At 41.0% G+C, this 13,512-nt stretch overlaps 2 protein-coding genes across 4 annotated transcripts in view; one reads left to right on the forward strand and one right to left on the reverse strand.

Moving 5' to 3' along the window:
- The window catches only part of LOC311041025 (target of Nesh-SH3-like), a gene marked incomplete at its 5' end in the record, with an annotated part of 759,687 nt that overhangs the window by 217,140 nt on the left and 529,035 nt on the right, over positions 1–13,512 (forward strand). The gene's annotated exons all lie outside the window — the stretch shown is intronic.
- zdbf2 (zinc finger, DBF-type containing 2) overlaps positions 1–13,512 on the reverse strand; it is a 31,345-nt gene that overhangs the window by 12,783 nt on the left and 5,050 nt on the right. For all 3 annotated transcript variants that reach the window (XM_084051332.1, XM_084051331.1, XM_084051330.1), the window contains exons 5-7: positions 11,314–11,881; positions 10,858–10,995; positions 540–827 (exon numbers count right to left, since the gene is read on the reverse strand). In XM_084051332.1, coding sequence (XP_083907458.1) covers positions 540–827; positions 10,858–10,995; positions 11,314–11,881 — 994 coding nt within the window. The remainder of the gene's footprint in view (positions 1–539; positions 828–10,857; positions 10,996–11,313; positions 11,882–13,512) is intronic.

Raw genomic sequence — 13,512 nt, forward strand, 5'->3', positions numbered from 1 at the left:
TCTGTGGTACAGTACTACCTGGCCTCTGGGTGGTGTAATGGAGGTCTCTGATGAGGACCCTGCATATGTGGTGAGATTTAAGGGAAAATTCAAGGAAGACCTCAAGGAAGGCCTCCCGCCAAGAACACACAAACAATGCATGGCAAGATGGCGACGGCCCTGGATCCACGTTTTAAAGACTTGAAGAGCCTGCCCAAGACAGACAGAGAAGCGGTGTGGACCACACTTGGAGGCATGCTGCATTCACCACCCAGAAGATGGATACGATTTTGTCCATAATTCCATAATAATACTGTATTGATGGTTTTGTTTATTTTGTTATAATAAACATGCATACATACTGTATGTTAAATGGATATATCAGCCTTATTTCATTTATCTTTCCATTCCCATAACAATATACAAAAAAAACGTGCATATTTTGGACATAGTTCGAATGGTGATTAATCATAGATTAATTCATTTTTAAGCTGTGATTAATCTGATGAAAAATTTTAATCGTTTGACAGCCCTACTTTAAATACAGTACACACACACACCTGCTCGATGGGCAGGATGACCCGGTACCCCTCCTCCTCCTCCTCCTCCTCCTCCTGACTCCTCCTCCTGCTGGCTCCGTCGCCGGGCGTGGCATGGAGGGCGGAGTCTAGCTGGTGGCCGTACACCTGGTCGTCCAGGTGAACCCGGGCCTCCGTCAGACACCACAGGTCCTGAAGGGGCGTGGTCTCCGTCAGATTCACCCGGCCAAGGGGCGTGGCCGGAGGCAGTTTATGGAGGGCGGGGCTGTGTGGGCGGAGTCTGTCAGTTCCACCTCGTTCCAAAGCCTCCTGGAAAAAAAGAACGTTAAGCATTTATAAATAATGATGTTTGGACAAAATCTGTAGGAGTAATATAAAAAAATGTTTTTCTGATGTGAAAAGTGCAGGGCAAAGGTTTTTCCTTGCTCTCTAGGGAGTGTGCGTGCAAAGTTTCACACCGATTGGTCCACTTATAGGTAAAAACTTGAATCGGCCTGTTATAGCGCCACCATAAGGGCGGCCATAGCTGAGTGGTTAGTGAGCCCGCCTAGGGAGCCAGAGGCCCTGGTTGCCCCAGGTTCGATTCCAGACCAGGTCAGCATATGTGTCGATGAAATGAAATTTGTCCCTGAGCAAGACTCTTAACCCCTAATTGCTCACAGGTTCTCATTGGAAACAAGACCGCCAGGACTTTCATGAACGACCTGTTAAAAGGAATTATCCTTATCCTTATAAGACTGATTTGAAAAATGTAGGGTGGCATTTCTTCCTTGGCTTAGTGGGAATGTACATGCAACGTTTTAGGCCAATTGCATGAAAAATTGGACAGATCCTCTGTACCAATTTGCGTGACGTTTCGACAAAATGGGTTGGAGTAATGTCTGTCGACACCTCCGGGCGGCGCTATGACATCAGGCTGACAGAGGTTCTGCTCTGGCATGCAGGGGGTGTGTGTGTGTGTGTGTGTGTGTGTGTGTGTGTGTGTGTGTGTGTGTGTGTGTGCACAGTTTAACATTGATCGGGCCAACAGTGGCGGAGATTAGCTGTTCACAGACAGACGGACGGACAGGGGCCAAAACATCCACCAGGTCAGGTAGGTTATTGTGGTCCAGCAATGTTCAGCCAATCAGGATGGAATATGAAAAATAGGACGGATCCGTCTTGACCACAATACTAAAGAGATAATGTGTACCGATGTGCGTGATGTTTGGACAAAATCTGTAACAGTACATTACATCATTGGTTCTCAAAGTGGGGTACTTGAGGGGGTTCCAGGGGGTCCCCAGCTAAATGATGGACAGGAACCAAATGGACCCTTATGGGTCTGTAACTCTGAGAGTGTACAAATGAAACCAAATGGACCCGTAATTAACATTGATTTTACAATATGAATTGCGGTCCAAGTGATAGAAATGCCATTAAATGGGGGTCCGTAGCCTTATGCATGTCAAACTGGGGGTCCTTCAATTAAAATGGTTGAGAATTGACTGCTAGAACTGTAAAAATCATCTCTTATGGGGGGCATATCTTTTCAAATGGGGGTCCGCGGGCTAATAAGTGTCAATTTGGGGGTCCTTGACATGAAAAAGTTTGAGAACCACTGCATTACATTACATTACATTACGGTCATTTAGCGCTTTTATCCAAAGCGACAATAAGAGCATTCAACATAGATAAAACTACTATAATCAGCAGAAGTCTGAAGGTCATTCTCTTCTACCTGTACAATAAGAGCATTCTCTTCTACCTGTACAATAAGAGCATTCTCTTCTACCTGTACAATAAGGTCATTCTCTTCTTCCTGTACAATAAGGTCATTCTCTTCTTCCTGTACAATAAGAGCATTCTCTTCTACCTGTACAATAAGAGCATTCTCTTCTACCTGTACAATAAGAGCATTCTCTTCTACCTGTACAATAAGGTCATTCTCTTCTACCTGTACAATAAGAGCATTCTCTTCTACCTGTACAATAAGGTCATTCTCTTCTACCTGTACAATAAGAGCATTCTCTTCTACCTGTACAATAAGAGCATTCTCTTCTACCTGTACAATAAGAGCATTCTCTTCTACCTGTACAATAAGAGCATTCTCTTCTACCTGTACAATAAGGTCATTCTCTTCTACCTGTACAATAAGAGCATTCTCTTCTACCTGTACAATAAGGTCATTCTCTTCTACCTGTACAATAAGAGCATTCTCTTCTACCTGTACAATAAGAGCATTCTCTTCTACCTGTACAATAACAGCATTCTCTTCTACCTGTACAATAAGAGCATTCTCTTCTACCTGTACAATAAGAGCATTCTCTTCTACCTGTACAATAAGGTCATTCTCTTCTACCTGTACAATAAGAGCATTCTCTTCTACCTGTACAATAAGAGCATTCTCTTCTACCTGTACAATAAGGTCATGCTCTTCTACCTGTACAATAAGAGCATTCTCTTCTACCTGTACAATAAGGTCATTCTCTTCTACCTGTACAATAAGGTCATTCTCTTCTACCTGTACAATAAGAGCATTCCCTTCTACCTGTACAATAAGGTCATTCTCTTCTACCTGTACAATAAGGTCATTCTCTTCTACCTGTACAATAAGAGCATTCTCTTCTACCTGTACAAAAAGAGCATTCTCTTCTACCTGTACAATAAGGTCATGCTCTTCTACCTGTACAATAAGAGCATTCTCTTCTACCTGTACAATAAGGTCATTCTCTTCTACCTGTACAATAAGAGCATTCTCTTCTACCTGTACAATAAGGTCATTCTCTTCTACCTGTACAATAAGAGCATTCTCTTCTACCTGTACAATAAGGTCATTCTCTTCTACCTGTACAATAAGGTCATTCTCTTCTACCTGTACAATAAGGTCATTCTCTTCAACCTGTACAATAAGGTCATTCTCTTCAACCTGTACAATAAGAGCATTCTCTTCTACCTGTACAATAAGAGCATTCTCTTCTACCTGTACAATAAGAGCATTCTCTTCTACCTGTACAATAAGGTCATTCTCTTCTACCTGTACAATAAGGTCATTCTCTTCAACCTGTACAATAAGAGCATTCTCTTCTACCTGTACAATAAGAGCATTCTCTTCTACCTGTACAATAAGAGCATTCTCTTCTACCTGTACAATAAGGTCATTCTCTTCTACCTGTACAATAAGAGCATTCTCTTCTACCTGTACAATAAGGTCATTCTCTTCTACCTGTACAATAAGAGCATTCTCTTCTACCTGTACAATAAGAGCATTCTCTTCTACCTGTACAATAAGGTCATTCTCTTCTTCCTGTACAATAAGGTCATTCTCTTCTTCCTGTACAATAAGAGCATTCTCTTCTACCTGTACAATAAGAGCATTCTCTTCTACCTGTACAATAAGAGCATTCTCTTCTACCTGTACAATAAGAGCATTCTCTTCTACCAGTACAATAAGGTCATTCTCTTCTACCTGTACAATAAGGGCATTCTCTTCTACCTGTAGAGCATTCTCTTCTACCTGTACAATAAGAGCATTCTCTTCTACCTGTACAATAAGAGCATTCTCTTCTACCTGTACAATAAGGTCATTCTCTTCTACCTGTACAATAAGAGCATTCTCTTCTACCTGTACAATAAGAGCATTCTCTTCTACCTGTACAATAAGAGCATTCTCTTCTACCTGTACAATAAGAGCATTCTCTTCTACCTGTACAATAAGGTCATTCTCTTCTACCTGTACAATAAGAGCATTCTCTTCTACCTGTACAATAAGAGCATTCTCTTCTACCTGTACAATAAGGTCATTCTCTTCTTCCTGTACAATAAGGTCATTCTCTTCTTCCTGTACAATAAGAGCATTCTCTTCTACCTGTACAATAAGAGCATTCTCTTCTACCTGTACAATAAGAGCATTCTCTTCTACCTGTACAATAAGAGCATTCTCTTCTACCTGTACAATAAGGTAATTCTCTTCTACCTGTACAATAAGGGCATTCTCTTCTACCTGTACAATAAGAGCATTCTCTTCTACCTGTACAATAAGAGCATTCTCTTCTACCTGTACAATAAGAGCATTCTCTTCTACCTGTACAATAAGGTCATTCTCTTCTACCTGTACAATAAGAGCATTCTCTTCTACCTGTACAATAAGAGCATTCTCTTCTACCTGTACAATAACAGCATTCTCTTCTACCTGTACAATAAGAGCATTCTCTTCTACCTGTACAATAAGAGCATTCTCTTCTACCTGTACAATAAGGTCATTCTCTTCTACCTGTACAATAAGAGCATTCTCTTCTACCTGTACAATAAGAGCATTCTCTTCTACCTGTACAATAAGGTCATGCTCTTCTACCTGTACAATAAGAGCATTCTCTTCTACCTGTACAATAAGGTCATTCTCTTCTACCTGTACAATAAGGTCATTCTCTTCTACCTGTACAATAAGAGCATTCCCTTCTACCTGTACAATAAGGTCATTCTCTTCTACCTGTACAATAAGGTCATTCTCTTCTACCTGTACAATAAGAGCATTCTCTTCTACCTGTACAAAAAGAGCATTCTCTTCTACCTGTACAATAAGGTCATGCTCTTCTACCTGTACAATAAGAGCATTCTCTTCTACCTGTACAATAAGGTCATTCTCTTCTACCTGTACAATAAGAGCATTCTCTTCTACCTGTACAATAAGGTCATTCTCTTCTACCTGTACAATAAGAGCATTCTCTTCTACCTGTACAATAAGGTCATTCTCTTCTACCTGTACAATAAGGTCATTCTCTTCTACCTGTACAATAAGGTCATTCTCTTCAACCTGTACAATAAGGTCATTCTCTTCAACCTGTACAATAAGAGCATTCTCTTCTACCTGTACAATAAGAGCATTCTCTTCTACCTGTACAATAAGAGCATTCTCTTCTACCTGTACAATAAGGTCATTCTCTTCTACCTGTACAATAAGGTCATTCTCTTCAACCTGTACAATAAGAGCATTCTCTTCTACCTGTACAATAAGAGCATTCTCTTCTACCTGTACAATAAGAGCATTCTCTTCTACCTGTACAATAAGGTCATTCTCTTCTACCTGTACAATAAGAGCATTCTCTTCTACCTGTACAATAAGGTCATTCTCTTCTACCTGTACAATAAGAGCATTCTCTTCTACCTGTACAATAAGAGCATTCTCTTCTACCTGTACAATAAGGTCATTCTCTTCTTCCTGTACAATAAGGTCATTCTCTTCTTCCTGTACAATAAGAGCATTCTCTTCTACCTGTACAATAAGAGCATTCTCTTCTACCTGTACAATAAGAGCATTCTCTTCTACCTGTACAATAAGAGCATTCTCTTCTACCAGTACAATAAGGTCATTCTCTTCTACCTGTACAATAAGGGCATTCTCTTCTACCTGTAGAGCATTCTCTTCTACCTGTACAATAAGAGCATTCTCTTCTACCTGTACAATAAGAGCATTCTCTTCTACCTGTACAATAAGAGCATTCTCTTCTACCTGTACAATAAGAGCATTCTCTTCTACCTGTACAATAAGGTCATTCTCTTCTACCTGTACAATAAGAGCATTCTCTTCTACCTGTACAATAAGAGCATTCTCTTCTACCTGTACAATAAGGTCATTCTCTTCTTCCTGTACAATAAGGTCATTCTCTTCTTCCTGTACAATAAGAGCATTCTCTTCTACCTGTACAATAAGAGCATTCTCTTCTACCTGTACAATAAGAGCATTCTCTTCTACCTGTACAATAAGAGCATTCTCTTCTACCTGTACAATAAGGTAATTCTCTTCTACCTGTACAATAAGGGCATTCTCTTCTACCTGTACAATAAGAGCATTCTCTTCTACCTGTACAATAAGAGCATTCTCTTCTACCTGTACAATAAGAGCATTCTCTTCTACCTGTACAATAAGGTCATTCTCTTCTACCTGTACAATAAGAGCATTCTCTTCTACCTGTACAATAAGAGCATTCTCTTCTACCTGTACAATAAGAGCATTCTCTTCTACCTGTACAATAAGAGCATTCTCTTCTACCTGTACAATAAGGTCATTCTCTTCTACCTGTACAATAAGAGCATTCTCTTCTACCTGTACAATAAGGTCATTCTCTTCTACCTGTACAATAAGAGCATTCTCTTCTACCTGTACAATAAGAGCATTCTCTTCTACCTGTACAATAACAGCATTCTCTTCTACCTGTACAATAAGAGCATTCTCTTCTACCTGTACAATAAGAGCATTCTCTTCTACCTGTACAATAAGAGCATTCTCTTCTACCTGTACAATAAGGTCATTCTCTTCTACCTGTACAATAAGAGCATTCTCTTCTACCTGTACAATAAGAGCATTCTCTTCTACCTGTAAAATAAGGTCATGCTCTTCTACCTGTACAATAAGAGCATTCTCTTCTACCTGTACAATAAGGTCATTCTCTTCTACCTGTACAATAAGGTCATTCTCTTCTACCTGTACAATAAGAGCATTATCTTCTACCTGTACAATAAGGTCATTCTCTTCTACCTGTACAATAAGGTCATTCTCTTCTACCTGTACAATAAGGTCATTATCTTCTACCTGTACAAAAAGAGCATTCTCTTCTACCTGTACAATAAGGTCATTCTCTTCTACCTGTACAATAAGCGCATTCTCTTCTACCTGTACAATAAGGTCATTCTCTTCTACCTGTACAATAAGGTCATTCTCTTCTACCTGTACAATAAGGTCATTCTCTTCTACCTGTACAATAAGGTCATTCTCTTCTACCTGTACAATAAGAGCATTCTCTTCTACCTGTACAATAAGAGCATTCTCTTCTACCTGTACAATAAGCGCATTCTCTTCTACCTGTACAATAAGGTCATTCTCTTCTACCTGTACAATAAGAGCATTCTCTTCTACCTGTACAATAAGGTCATTCTCTTCTACCTGTACATTCTCTTCTACCTGTACAATAAGAGCATTCTCTTCTACCTGTACAATAAGAGCATTCTCTTCTACCTGTACAATAAGAGCATTCTCTTCTACCTGTACAATAAGGTCATTCTCTTCTACCTGTACAATAAGAGCATTCTCTTCTACCTGTACAATAAGAGCATTCTCTTCTACGTGTACAATAAGAGCATTCTCTTCTACCTGTACAATAAGAGCATTCTCTTCTACCTGTACAATAAGGTCATTCTCTTCTACCTGTACAATAAGGTCATTCTCTTCTACCTGTACAATAAGAGCATTCTCTTCTACCTGTACAATAAGAGCATTCTCTTCTACCTGTACAATAAGAGCATTCTCTTCTACCTGTACAATAAGAGCATTCTCTTCTACCTGTACAATAAGAGCATTCTCTTCTACCTGTACAATAAGGTCATTCTCTTCTACCTGTACAATAAGAGCATTCTCTTCTACCTGTACAATAAGGTCATTCTCTTCTACCTGTACAATAAGAGCATTCTCTTCTACCTGTACAATAAGAGCATTCTCTTCTACCTGTACAATAAGAGTATTCTCTTCTACCTGTACAATAAGAGCATTCTCTTCTACCTGTACAATAAGAGCATTCTCTTCTACCTGTACAATAAGAGCATTCTCTTCTACCTGTACAATAAGAGCATTCTCTTATACCTGTACAATAAGAGCATTCTCTTCTACCTGTACAATAAGAGCATTCTCTTCTACCTGTACAATAAGAGCATTCTCTTCTACCTGTACAATAAGAGAATTCTCTTCTACCTGTACAATAAGAGCATTCTCTTCTACCTGTACAATAAGAGCATTCTCTTCTACCTGTACAATAAGGTCATTCTCTTCTACCTGTACAATAAGGTCATTCTCTTCTACCTGTACAATAAGGTCATTCTCTTCTACCTGTACAATAAGAGCATTCTCTTCTACCTGTACAATAAGGTCATTCTCTTCTACCTGTACAATAAGAGCATTCTCTTCTACCTGTACAATAAGAGCATTCTCTTCTACCTGTACAATAAGAGCATTCTCTTCTACCTGTACAATAAGGTCATTCTCTTCTACCTGTACAATAAGGTCATTCTCTTCTACCTGTACAATAAGAGCATTCTCTTCTACCTGTACAATAAGAGCATTCTCTTCTACCTGTACAATAAGAGCATTCTCTTCTACCTGTACAATAAGAGCATTCTCTTCTACCTGTACAATAAGGTCATTCTCTTCTACCTGTACAATAAGAGCATTCTCTTCTACCTGTACAATAAGAGCATTCTCTTCTACCTGTACAATAAGAGCATTCTCTTCTACCTGTACAATAAGGTCATTCTCTTCTACCTGTACAATAAGAGCATTCTCTTCTACCTGTACAATAAGGTCATTCTCTTCTACCTGTACAATAAGGTCATTCTCTTCTACCTGTACAATAAGAGCATTCTCTTCTACCTGTACAATAAGGTCATTCTCTTCTACCTGTACAATAAGGTAATTCTCTTCTACCTGTACAATAAGAGCATTCTCTTCTACCTGTACAATAAGAGCATTCTCTTCTACCTGTACAATAAGAGAATTCTCTTCTACCTGTACAATAAGAGCATTCTCTTCTACCTGTACAATAAGAGCATTCTCTTCTACCTGTACAATAAGAGCATTCTCTTCTACCTGTACAATAAGAGCATTCTCTTCTACCTGTACAATAAGAGCATTCTCTTCTACCTGTACAATAAGAGCATTCTCTTCTACCTGTACAATAAGAGCATTCTCTTCTACCTGTACAATAAGAGAATTCTCTTCTACCTGTACAATAAGAGCATTCTCTTCTACCTGTTCAATAAGAGCATTCTCTTCTACCTGTACAATAAGGTCATTCTCTTCTACCTGTACAATATGGTCATTCTCTTCTACCTGTACAATAAGGTCATTCTCTTCTACCTGTACAATAAGAGCATTCTCTTCTACCTGTACAATAAGGTCATTCTCTTCTACCTGTACAATAAGAGCATTCTCTTCTACCTGTACAATAAGAGCATTCTCTTCTACCTGTACAATAAGAGCATTCTCTTCTACCTGTACAATAAGGTCATTCTCTTCTACCTGTACAATAAGAGCATTCTCTTCTACCTGTACAATAAGAGCATTCTCTTCTACCTGTACAATAAGGTCATTCTCTTCTACCTGTACAATAAGGTCATTCTCTTCTACCTGTACAATAAGAGCATTCTCTTCTACCTGTACAATAAGAGCATTCTCTTCTACCTGTACAATAAGAGCATTCTCTTCTACCTGTACAATAAGAGCATTCTCTTCTACCTGTACAATAAGAGCATTCTCTTCTACCTGTACAATAAGAGCATTCTCTTCTACCTGTACAATAAGAGCATTCTCTTCTACCTGTACAATAAGAGCATTCTCTTCTACCTGTACAATAAGAGCATTCTCTTCTACCTGTACAATAAGAGCATTCTCTTCTACCTGTACAATAAGGTCATTCTCTTCTACCTGTACAATAAGGTCATTCTCTTCTACCTGTACAATAAGGTCATTCTCTTCTACCTGTACAATAAGAGCATTCTCTTCTACCTGTACAATAAGAGCATTCTCTTCTACCTGTACAATAAGAGCATTCTCTTCTACCTGTACAATAAGAGCATTCTCTTCTACCTGTACAATAAGAGCATTCTCTTCTACCTGTACAATAAGAGCATTCTCTTCTACCTGTACAATAAGAGCATTCTCTTCTACCTGTACAATAAGAGAATTCTCTTCTACCTGTACAATAAGAGCATTCTCTTCTACCTGTACAATAAGAGCATTCTCTTCTACCTGTACAATAAGGTCATTCTCTTCTACCTGTACAATAAGGTCATTCTCTTCTACCTGTACAATAAGGTCATTCTCTTCTACCTGTACAATAAGAGCATTCTCTTCTACCTGTACAATAAGAGCATTCTCTTCTACCTGTACAATAAGAGCATTCTCTTCTACCTGTACAATAAGAGCATTCTCTTCTACCTGTACAATAAGAGCATTCTCTTCTACCTGTATAATTAGAGCATTCTCTTCTACCTGTACAATAAGAGCATTCTCTTCTACCTGTACAATAAGAGCATTCTCTTCTACCTGTACAATAAGAGCATTCTCTTCTACCTGTACAATAAGAGCATTCTCTTCTACCTGTACAATAAGGTCATTCTCTTCTACCTGTACAATAAGAGCATTCTCTTCTACCTGTATAATAAGGTCATTCTCTTCTACCTGTACAATAAGGTCATTCTCTTCTACCTGTACAATAAGGTCATTCTCTTCTACCTGTACAATAAGAGCATTCTCTTCTACCTGTACAATAAGAGCATTCTCTTCTACCTGTACAATAAGAGCATTCTCTTCTACCTGTACATGCAGATCCCAGTCCTCATCAGTGAGTGCAGCAGCAGAGCACAGCGACTCTGGCAGACTGAAGTGGAAGCTCTCTGTCTCCGCCTGCTGTTCACAACTGGTACTGTGTCCCTGACAACACAGCTGGATCACCTGCAGGCAAAGAAAAACATGTGTTTTTCAGACTTTCAGGGACAGACTTTTCTGGCTGGGACCAGAAAAGTCCCACACAGACCTAAGGACAAACGGACATGCCATGTATGGACGAAATAGGGACAGAGCCTCATGTAAGCCACACCCTTCAGGTCTGGCAAAAAGACAGACACAGATATACTGACTAATCACACAGACAGACAGACAGACAGACAGACAGACAGACAGACAGACACAGACAGACAGACAGACAGACAGACAGACAGACAGACAGACAGACAGACAGACACAGACAGACAGACAGACAGACAGACAGACCTCTTCTATAGTTTGGTCCATGGGGTCAGCGATGATGATGTCATCGGTGATGTCATCGGTAGTAGGGAACATGTGCTCTCTGTGAGTCTCTCTCCTATTGGTCCACGCCAGAGGGGCGGGGCCTCCGGGGGCGTGGCATGGTGGGGGGGGCTCTGTGGGGGATTGGAGGGCGTGGTCTAAGGGGGTGTGGTCTCTCCGGCGGTCGGTCTTCCTGTGAGCTTTCTTGTGCACGGAGGAGGAGGGCCGCGCGCACGAGGGTGAGCGCGCACGTGACCGCAACACGTGTGTGTGTGTGTGCGCGGAGTGTGCGTGTGCTTTTACACAGTGTGTCCGCGTTGGTGTCGGTTTCACTTCCTGCCGCTCGGCGATTGGCCGAGAGAGCTTCTCTTGGCCCGTCGTCATGACAACGCGCGGTTGTTGTTGTTGTTGTTGTTCGGAGGCGGAGCTGGACAGCTCGTCTCGGGTGCACACCGATTGGCTGTCGCTGCTGTCAGTCACGCAGAGCTCTGCTAGCTCCGCCCTCGGAACCGGAGGACACGACACGGACGGCAAATCAGCATGAGACGACCTACACACACACACACACACACACACACACACACACACACACACACACACACACACACACACACACACACACACACACACACACACACACACACACACACACACACACACACACACACACACACACACAGAGAGAAGAAGAGAAGAGGAGTCAGGAGAGCCCTGTCTCCTGAAGATCTACGGTTGCGCTCAGGTTCATACGGTAGCATCATGTCTAAAATGTAATCGGGGGCCAGACCTCGCAGGGCTTTAAAATTTGACAAAACCACGGAAAGTTAGTAACATTTTAACTTGTTCTTCCATCATAGAAACAAGTGGACTTACAACCCAAACCATCCATGTTCTCTGGGAGAAGTGGTGTTAGTGTTCTCTGGGAGAAGTGGTGTTAGTGTTCTCTGGGAGAAGTGGTGTTAGTGTTCTCTGGGAGAAGTGGTGTTAGTGTTCTCTGGGAGAAGTGGTGTTAGTGTTCTCTGGGAGAAGTGGTGTTAGTGTTCTCTGGGAGAAGTGGTGTTAGTGTTCTCTGGGAGAAGTGGTGTTAAGGCAGGTACACACTGCAAGACCTTAAAGTGGTCGGGGGGTCATCTGATCGTTAAGCATAACACATTGCAGGAGTTTATTTCTTGAAATCGGCTGTCATAATATCGTTGTGGTTTTCACAACACGATTGATCCCCGACAAGGGCTGACACACTGTAGGATAGTTCACTAGGATGCTATCTCCCAATACATACATTTGTGTTTATTCCAATTCATTTTAATCCACGTATCCCGTGATATGCCTCTCTCCCTCTCCCCCCGGTCCCTCTCTCTCTCCCCCCTCTCTCGCTCTCTCTCTCGCTCGCTCGTCAAGAGCGCAGAAGCGGTCAGTGCCATGTCTGCTTATTATAAGCGACTTTGGGATTGTTTTTCTGTAAAGTTGCTTGAAAGTGTAGTTGCTTTTTTGGCCTTGTTTCCTAATGTTGTTTGAACCAGTTGTTCTCAAATATTTTCATGGCAAGGACCCCCAAATTAATAATAATAATTAATTGTCCGCAGAGGCGCAGACCTCCCCCTTCTGAAAACATGTTGTGCCATAGACCCCCATACAGATCTGTGTGGATTTGGTAAATACTCCATAACCCCCCCCCCCCCCCCCCCCTAAATATCTTCTTTAAAAATAGCCTATCTACAACGTGAGCTTGTAGATTGTCTATTTTCAAGTATCCAATGTATTTGTATATAGGCTTGAAGTGCTCATAGTCGCTTTTGTTGGGCTTGTTTTCACAAAGTTGGTTGCTTATTTCTCTCGCAAAATCTGGCAACACTCACAGACTACGAGACACACACACACACACACACACACACACACACACACACACACACACACACACACACACACACACACACACACCGCTCACTCTCTGTGTCTTTCTCTGTCTCTCTATCTCCTCAGTGCAATAGTCTAAAGTAAACAGCCCCCCTTTGAGCACGCTTGCTCACTCTCATTCTGTTTTATAATAATGTTTAACTTAATAAAGGACTGGACGGTAACTATGCGGGGGATGTGTTTGTTGTGGTCAGGTCCACAGACCTTCCATAGCCACGGTGGCTATAATGTGCTCTCATTGGCTGTAGCGTGCATCTCCTCGCAAGG

The sequence above is a fragment of the Gymnoscopelus microlampas genome, assembly GCF_963454915.1.
Source record: "Gymnoscopelus microlampas genome assembly, chromosome: 24".
In the NCBI taxonomy this organism is placed as follows: Eukaryota; Metazoa; Chordata; class Actinopteri; order Myctophiformes; family Myctophidae; genus Gymnoscopelus; species Gymnoscopelus microlampas.